General features: G+C 34.9%; 1 protein-coding gene across 1 annotated transcript; it reads right to left on the reverse strand.

Moving 5' to 3' along the window:
* Window positions 1-6,827: 6,827 nt before the first annotated feature.
* Window positions 6,828-7,151, reverse strand: LOC110914090 (cyclin-dependent protein kinase inhibitor SMR6). The gene has a single exon (XM_022158912.1). It carries the CDS (start codon window positions 7,149-7,151, stop codon window positions 6,828-6,830), a length of 324 nt encoding a protein of 107 aa, XP_022014604.1.
* Between the last annotated feature and the right edge of the window lie 2,801 nt (window positions 7,152-9,952).

Consider the following 9,952-nt stretch of genomic DNA (forward strand, 5'->3'; position numbering starts at 1 on the left):
CCTAAACCCCCCTCCCCCACCCCCCAAAAACCTAACCCCCCCCCCCCCACAGCTAAAATGCTAAAAACTAAACCCCAAAAAACCTAAAAAAATCTAAAAAAAACCTAAAAAAAATCTAAAATTTTTTTTAATATTTTTTATGCTCAAATCGCTACTTTTAGTGGCCAAAAAAAAATTTTTTTTTTTTTTTTTGGCTTCGAAAAGTAGCGATTTTTATATAAAAAATATTAAAAAAAAAATTGTGTGATTTTTAGCTATCTTTAGGCATTTTTGGTGTGTTCACATTGGTTCTCGCGGTTCTCGCAATAAGAGGTGGTTCTCGCATGATCTTCTCCCTATATATATAAAGGTAGGGTTCATGCGAGAACCACCTTTATTGCGAGAACAAATGTGAACACAACAAAATAAACCCATTACACCACCAAAAACCTAAAAAAACCTAACCCCCTCCCCCCCCCCCAAAAAAAAAAAAAAAAAAACCCTAAGCCCCCCCCCCCAACCCAAGCTAAATGCTAAAAACTAAACTATAAAGCTAAACCCCCAAAAAAAAAAAACTTAAAAAATCTAAAAAACACACGCATTTTTTTAATAAAAATCGCTAGTTTTAGTATCGAAAAAATGTTTTTTTAATAAACGAAAAGTAGCGATTTTTGTTAAAAAAATATTAAAAAAATATTTGATAACTATCCATCCTCTATTTCCCTAGTTCGATCCCCTTTGCCTCATCCTATTGTTAGGTTTTTGCCTATATGAAAAATGTGCCCATCCCACATCGGTGCAAGGATGAAAGCTTGGGAGGACTACAAGCTTATAAAAGGAGTCCAAGGCTTTGGTTTCAAAGTGCCCCAACCAAAAATACACTTGAAGTGTTTGGTTCTTTCTTTCTTTTCTAGTTCTCTTGTCTTAGAGTGTAGGAAGGTTTTGATTAAATGCTTCGGAGAAGTGTGGTTGTAATTGGGCGGGGGGAGGCTTGAGAGATTAGTCTGTGTGATTGTAAAAATTTGTCGCATAGTGGATCTTTCTCTCTGGAGGCCCGTGGTTTTTCTCCGGTTTTGGAGTTTCCACGTATATTCTTGTGTTCAGTTATATTTCTCTATTGTTAGCTTTGAGAGGGTTGTTGGGATTCTTTGAGACCGCTTGTTTCCCAACAAGTGGTATCAGAGCTCCAGGTTTTGGGGGAGGTCTCGGTTTTGAAGGTTCGTAGTATGCTCTGTGGTTGCAGCTTAGTCTGATCTTCCACATCAGAAACGAATTTTCTTGGAGGGTGTCGTGGTATTTTGAAGGTTCGTAGTATGCTCTGTGGTTGCAGCTTAGTCTGATCTTCCACATCAGAAACGAGGATTTGGTTGATTCGGTTGACTGTTTGTATACGGTAGAATTATACACGAGCCGGATATACGCATTTTATCCTAGGAAGGTTCTGGCTAGGAAAGACTTGGTACTTAAGTGTGTCCATTGTACCCACCTCTCTTTCCTGGGAATCCTTTGTTGGGTGTACTGCTTATAGGCTTGGTGTTCTAGTATACAATACTGTTTTTGAAGATACGGATACGATGTCGAAATACAGTCCCATGAGGTTCGACGTAGAGAAATATGATGGAAGAATCAACTTTGGTTTGTGGCAAGTTCAAGTCAAGGATGTGTTGATTCAATCTGGGTTACACAAGGCGTTGAGGGGGAAACCGACCCCTGTTTCAAGCAAGGATTCAAGCGGAACCAGTAAAGACGATGATGAAGAATGGGAAGATTTGGATTTGAGAGCGGCAAGTGCGATTCGTTTGTGTCTAGCAAAGAATGTTCTTGCAAATGTGCATGGGATATCAACTGCAAAGGATTTGTGGGAGAAGCTTGAGCAGTTGTATCAAGGCAAAGGCATCCCAAATCGGTTGTATCTCAAGGAACAGTTTCATACCCTTCGTATGGATGGAGATACAAAAATTTCAGATCATCTAAGTGTTCTTAATAATATCGTGTCAGAACTGGAGGCTATTGGAGTAAAGGTTGAAGATGAGGATAAAGCACTGAGGCTCATATTATCTTTGACATCTTCCTATGAGCATATGAAGCCCATTCTGATGTATGGGAAAGAAACCCTGAAGTATGCGGATGTTACTGAGAAGCTATTGTCTGAAGAGAAAAGACTAGGTAGTAGCGGTCATACTTCGTCAGAAGGAACGGTTTTAATATGCGGGAACGGGAAGAAGAAGCACCCACAGAAGATTCCTGTATGCTGGAAGTGTGGACAGTCTGGGCATGTCAAGAGAAATTGTCCAGGTGGAGCAGATTCGGCAAGCAGCTCCAAGACAGCTAACAATGTCGCCGTCGTTGACGGTGATGATTTCTTTTGAAGTTATGTCATCCCTATGGTATGCCCGCGCTACCATGAAAAGGGATGCAATTTGTTAGCGGGTTCACGGATTTACACATTGGCATTGGGTTGGCATAGATGCAAGATGTGTGGTGAAAAAATGATGTTGATGGCTGATGAACTTCCGAGTATGCCAAGCGGGGAAGTTGCACCATAAATTTTCAGCAGGTTTTTCAACATGTGCCGAGAAGAAATTCTTAGAATGGTCTATTCTAAGTGGAGATACTTTTTTATGGTGGAGTATGATCGTCGGTTGAAGACGGTGTTCCTTTGATGTGGTTGTTTTTTTTTTTTTTTCATATATCCAAGGTGGAGATTTGTTAGGTTTTTGGTTATATGAAAAATGTGCCCATCCCACATCGGTGCAAGGATGAAAGCTTGGGAGGACTACAAGCTTATAAAAGGAGTCCAAGGCTTTGGTTTCAAAGTGCCCCAACCAAAAATACACTTGAAGTGTTTGGTTCTTTCTTTCTTTTCTAGTTCTCTTGTCTTAGAGTGTAGGAAGGTTTTGATTAAACGCTTCGGAGAAGTGTGGTTGTAATTGGGCGGGGGGAGGCTTGAGAGATTAGTCTGTGTGATTGTAAAAATTTGTCGCATAGTGGATCTTTCTCTCTGGAGGCCCGTGGTTTTTCTCCGGTTTTGGAGTTCCACGTATATTCTTGTGTTCAGTTATATTTCTCTATTGTTAGCTTTGGGAGGGTTGTTGGGATTCTTTGAGACCGCTTGTTTCCCAACACCTATGTGGTGGAGCATCCTTTGATAACTAACATCCTCCCACACCGAATAGCCTTCTTGGTTGAAAGATGTAATTAAATAGTGTTTTCTTTATGGCACCAATCACAATTAAACACAGGCCAAACTATAATTATTATAATTTAAAAGGTTTTAGACTGAACTACCGACTTTTAGACTATGGGGTATGGGGCGGGAGTTGGAGAGAAACGCCCAAGTCACCACCCCGGGTGGGCTTGGGTTTAGGCGTGGCCCCTTGGGCAGGAGTTTAAGGCTGGGTGTGGGGCATGCTAGCGATCCTATGTGGCCGGCTCTTATTGGCTTGTTGGCTAGGGCATAGCGGGCCATGTTTAAATTTTAGATTTATTTTAATACACCTGGCCAAGCCACGCCGGGCTAGCCACGCCCCGCCATACCCCTTTGAAATTGGCTTTTGGTCTTGGGTACCCCATAGTCCACGTGTCGCATCATACCCCCCAACCCACACCCCACATATCCCACGGTTTAGTCAATCATAATTCTGTTCACTATGTGTAACATCAGTCACAATTGAGCATCAACCGCCTTCTTAATAATGTTTTTGCTTTATGTTGTTTGGTACGTTAAATACAAAACTAGTTTTGGGTGAACACTAAGAAAAGCATAAAATATATATTTAATTGTGATATACATAGTGGTTAATGTTAACATTTACAGCATTAGTTTTTTTTAACTCTCATTGTATCTACGAACCCCTTTCTACAAGTCCATTATCTACTCTATTTAAAAAACTAGCTATATATTGGATACGCCATATAGATATTACTACCATCAAACATCTCATCTTTTTCGTAATAAAATGACTTTTTATGGGTTAAGTTATTCTATAAAAACTTCTAAAAGTAAGAAGGCGTTATAGAGTGACAAGTGTACAAGAACCTATAATCTAAACCCACTACATCACAATCCAAGACCTAAACACCCACCCCCACCCAAAAACCTAAACACCCAACCTCACCCCACCCCACCCCACCACCACCCAAAAACCTAACCCCCCCCCCCCCCCACCAAAAAAAAAAAATAAATAAATAAATAATACCCACCAAGATTTTTGGGTGATGGTGAGTGTTTAGGTTTTTTTTTTTTTTTTTTTGTAGTAGGTTTATTTTTAAAAATCTTTGTACACTTCTTATTTTTAGAAGTCTTTATATTTTATCCTAAAGCGACTTTATATATATGTATATATATATATATATAGGGTAAGGTTCATGCGAGAACCACCTTTATTGCGAGAACCAATGTGAACACAAGCTAAAATAGCTAAAAAAACCTAAAAAAACCCTAAAAAAACCTAACCCCCCCCCCCCCCCCAAAAAAAACCTAAACCCCCCTCCCCCACCCCCCAAAAACCTAAACCCCCCCCCCCCCCAAGCTAAAATGCTAAAAACTAAACCCCCCAAAAAACCTAAAAAATCTAAAAAAATCAAAAAAAAATCTAAAATTTTTTTTTATTTTTTTACTATTTTTTATGTTCAAATCGCTACTTTTAGTAGCAAAAAAAAAAATTTTTTTTTTTAAAAAAAATTTTTTTTAAAAAAATTTTTTTTTTTGGATACTAAAAGTAACGATTTTTATATAAAAAATAGTAAAAAAATAAAAAAAAATTTTTTGGTGTTTTTTAGATTTTTTTAGGTATTACTGTTTGTGTTCACACTGGTTCTCGCGGTTCTCGCAATAAAGGGTGGTTCCTAACGGATCTTTGTCCTATATATATATATATATATATATATATATATATATATATATATATATATATATATATATATATATATATATATATATATATATATATATATTCATAACCTTGGTTTAATATAATGGGATCTCCAAATTCAAATCCATATTATGAAAATGCTTGTTTGTTTGGGCTAACTTTTTCATTGAGACGAGTATTTACGTATTTAATTTACTTCTTTGTGGGGTAAGGGTTGTGTCTCGTTTGAATTATTTTAGCCATTAATTCATAATACTCATAATTTAAAAGATGTATTGTTTTTGGTTGTCCCTCAAACTTTTATATCAAAGTATAACAAAAATCCATGCTATTATTTGTTTTTCTATACGTCCTCTATAAAAAGAGGGATTGGGACATTTCACCATATGCCCGTATTTAGTTTTCTCTTTCTTTTTATATTCACCCATAAAGTAAACTTTTTTTAAGGAAAAGTTGTATAGGATACTGATAATTTAAAAAGAAGTATATTAAAGATATTTAAAATGTTAGAAAAAGTTAGTGAACACCATAGTCACAAATATTATATATAAAAAATTAAAAAGTGAATCCTCAAATATTAAAACTATTAGAAGCATAGAACATGCTAACCCTAAAAAAGTTGGTCATGATTCTTATCTTATCCTCACTCCTAAGTCGTAATTGCGTTTTGTCCTCTTTTGTGACCATTAATCACATATACAATCAATCGAACCAACTCCTATTCTTTCACTATTGTCATTTGGACCCCAAGTGGGTGTGTGGGTCCTATGCTATATCGTTTTGTGTTTAAAATGGCTAAAGCTAAGACAAAAATGTCTTAAGTCATAGGTGATACATCTATCATTAGTTCATTACACTTGGTACATTTTTGTTTTTTGTTCACTTGGTATGTCCAAGGAAGCTCAAAGTTTGTTCTTATATTCGTTTATATATTTTCATTAATAAAGTTTGTGAGGTTATCGTTATCTTTCTATATAAAAAAAGATTATTACTCGTAACATGACTTGGTATAACTTAAAAATTAATAAGTCTAGTTAACTATATAACAAACAAGTTGAACGGGTCATGGACTCATGGCCTTCCAGATGGGTAGGACACTCGATGACGGGAGTTCGAGTCTATCCCCTCCGGGCCTCCATCATACTTCAAAACGACTACTAGACGCATGCGCCAAATGAAGCTTAAACCTAAAGTTCCACCTGTCGCAAACACCACCTCTTTCTCGATTTATAAAATGTTAGTTGGGCCTATATGTCTTTTAACTAGGAATTGCGCATTCAGTTCTACGCGTCTGTTTATTATAGTCTCGAGCTAAATATAAAAATCCAAGTTTGTTGATTAAAATGTAAAAAAACAAGAAATAAAAAAATTACCAAAACACCAACTACAAAAAAACAAAAGAAACATCAAACAAGTAACAAGTTGACCCAAAACACAACACAATTATAAGTGTTCTTGGGTTATGGTTGTTGTTCTTTACACGGTAAACATACGGGTTATGTCCAGATACGCTTGTCATTCAAAAAAAAAATGTTTGGACACGCTTATTCAACCTGAAATTCTTCAACCTACCCATCCAACACCACACTAAAACATACTGCACAAAACAAAACTATCTATCAATACATAACATATAATTACCTATTTTCTTAGCTCATTAGTTAAATTCATAACACTCTTGTTACCTTCAGCCAATACCATAAACACAACCAACATGCTAAAAATCAAAGTTTCAAGTCATGTAAAGTTGTGAATTACACACTCATGATTCAAAGACAAACACAAAGTCACATAAGCTTTTCATAAACTCATAAAAATAACAAATTAACAAATAATAAATAATAAATAATTTTTTTGATTAATCTAATCATATATCTATTTGTACATGTCTAATCTAAATTCTAAAAGTATCAAACCCTAAAGGCTAAAACACAACATCAAAACAAAAACAAAAACAAAAACAAAAACATAAACTTAACATTTAGCTCTTCCACTATTCAAAGCCACTTTAAAAAACAACTCAATATCCGGTGAACTATAAAACTCCCTATTCCCATGACACACACCCACCGGCCTCCGCTTCCTCGGGGCCGGTGGACACTCCCCTACAACCGACCGATCCAACGTTGGCGTTGTCGCACCAGAACCCAAGTTCCCATCATTCTCCTCATCATTTACGGGGGCTTTCGTTGATATCGATTTCAACGGAGGAGCCCGTAAACTAGTTCCAGCAATCACCCATCTCTTTTTTCCGTCTTTCGAGTCTCCATCCGCTTGAGTCTTTTTCGAGAATCCCATGAAATATATAGGCGAAAACGCGTGAAGAAGGGTTGGGCTCTCTCTCTCAATGATGGGGGCTGGCTTTGAATTGAGGCGGTAAAAGATGTGGAAAGAGAGAAATGAGTTGAATATATAATAATGAGGAGGGAGGGAGTGAGTTTGCTTTGGATTCTGTTTGGCGTATGATTGAGGAGCTGCCCGTTTAGTTTCGGGCAGGGGGCAGGGTGGAAACTCGAGTCAAAATTTGGAGGGTTTCGCGCCAAGTTTATGTAACGGCTCTATTTCCCGCGGTTGAGGTTTTGTTTACTTTTTACCCTCCCACGGACCACGGTGCTTGCTTGTAGTTTAGTTGGCCTGGGCTGGGCTTGTAAAATATATCGAGGATTTGGCCCATCATGGCAGCTTTATTTGTAGATTGAGTCAAAGGAAAAGTTATTTATAACACCAAAATTAATATTAGGGGTCGCAAAACTTATGGGTTAGACAGATTTGTGTTATGGGTTAGGATAGATATATGTTAGGATGGATACTTGTTCGACTTTTGATGATGACTGACAAAAAAAAAACATAAAAAGTTAATAAAAACGAAAAAAATTGAAAAATTTTAAAAATAAAAAAAAAACAAAAAATAAAAAATTCAGAAAAACAAAAAAATGTAAAAAATAAAAAAAGTTAATAAAATACAAAAAATCAGAAAAAAACAAAAAATCTAAAAAATTAAAAGTAAAATCCCAAAAAATAAATCAGAAAAATAAAAAATCAGAAAAAAACTATATTTAAAGTTAGAAAAAAATCAAAAAATTCAGAAAAACTTTTAATATTACCGTAATGTTAAAAGTTAGAAAATCAAGAAACCATATATTTAATATATTAAAAATTCAATTTAATATGTTAAAAATCGATTTTTTTTTTCAAAAGTTCGAAGCTCCTTCATATAAATACATTTAGAAACCTTTTTGATAAAAAAATTTCAAAACTAAAAAAAAATTCTTAAAAAATAGTAAAACAGTAATAAAGGGGTCTTATTAACCGACCAAAACTTGTATTCTTCTCTGTCATGTCACGAATTATCGCCTCTAATTATATACACTACAAGTTTGTTCACAATCCAGCGCTATCACTAAAGTTTTTCAATTTTCATGGTTCATTTAAACTAATTATATTTCCTTAAGCCGTGTATTGTTTTTCTTTCATTTTAACTACTAAAAAATCTTATATAGCCGCATACCTCTCTCTTTTTTAACTTGTAATCGTATTTCAAGTATTACATACACATACATTATAAACATTTTTTTTTTTGCTTACCTCACTCTTTTTTAACTTGTAATCGTATTTGTCAAATATTACATACACATATATTATAAACATTTTTTTAACGAAAAGTAAAACACACATATGCATATGTATATGTGTGTACGCATATGTTCTGGTCACATCTGTTTTAGCCTTTAGGTAAACATGGATTGTGGTGGAATAAACCATATAGGGGACACATAACATGTGAAGTGGTTCAGTTGTTTAAACTTTCAACCAAATAGCATGGACGTACCTTCTAGGCTGTTAGCCTCTAAAATGGTAACATGTGCATTTGAATGTTTTCATAACATGCATTGTTTTTTACCGTGCTTTTATTAATTTATTTATAATATAAAATAAAAAATTTTAAAATAATTTTATTGAAACTTCCCTAAATCTGATAAAAGATATTTATGTTTACGATCTCTATTTCTCACATCACACCTCCACATTTATGCAACATCAAAGATCGTTTTAAATACGAAATATATAATACAAACCGGAAAACTAATTATATATATTATTTAAATAAACAGATAAATGAATCAAACAATAAAATGTACACGTTGAAAAATATATAATTGCGTGAACCAAATCGTTTTATAAAAACAATTTGGTTGGGCTAGGGGGAAACATGTTTGTGTGGATCTTACGGGGGTTTCCCCTCTGGTTGGTTTAAGGGAAAATAAATTTGTAGCTGGACAAGCAGCAAGAAAAGTAGATTCGAAGAAAGTTGATAAGCACGCTAAAGCTTGTGCAGAGAACCAACATGTTTTTGTCCCTTTTGCCTTTGACACATTTGGCTCCTTAGCGCGAGAAGCTATCAAATTCCTGACCAGGGTCCAACAGGTCATTCACAACAATTGGTCAGTCTCAGGGGGACGGGGTTTTGTCTTTGGTAGATTAGGGTTTGCAATTCAGAAAGGGGTGGTTGTGCAGCTTGTTGCCCGTCTACCTTTTGTTTTGATGTAACTTATCAAGTATGAATAAAATAAACCATTATTTGGTCGTTAAAAAAACAAAAACAAAAAAAACAAAACAAATCTTTCCATACTAATAAACAAAAATCATTTTTCGACACGTGTCATTCTCTGGTTATTTCTCACCCTTAGTTTTTATTTATCTCTTTTATTAAATAATAATAATATTAAACATCAATTTAACTAAATCTATTTATCTCTTTTGTTTAATTGATTTCTTTTTAACTCTAAAGTTTCAATCTTTGGCAATTTAAGTCTAAAGTTTCAATCTTTGGTATTTTAACCCCTTTAATTAATTTGATTTTTCACTTCTAATTCAAAAGTTTTCATCTTTTGCGATTTAACCTCTTTAATTTTTTTTTACTTTCAATTCAAAGCTTTTCATATTTTGCAGTTTAATCTCAACATTTTTTTTACTTTCAACTTTAGTCTCTTACATACTTTTCATCTTTCATAAGTTCTCCGTTTAACGTGTCGTTCTAAATTTCCGACTTAACACGCCGCAACGTGCGTGTGAGGTTCAACGTTTTTCATCTATTTTTT

The sequence above is a fragment of the Helianthus annuus genome, chromosome 15, assembly GCF_002127325.2.
Source record: "Helianthus annuus cultivar XRQ/B chromosome 15, HanXRQr2.0-SUNRISE, whole genome shotgun sequence".
Lineage (NCBI taxonomy): Eukaryota > Viridiplantae > Streptophyta > Magnoliopsida > Asterales > Asteraceae > Helianthus > Helianthus annuus.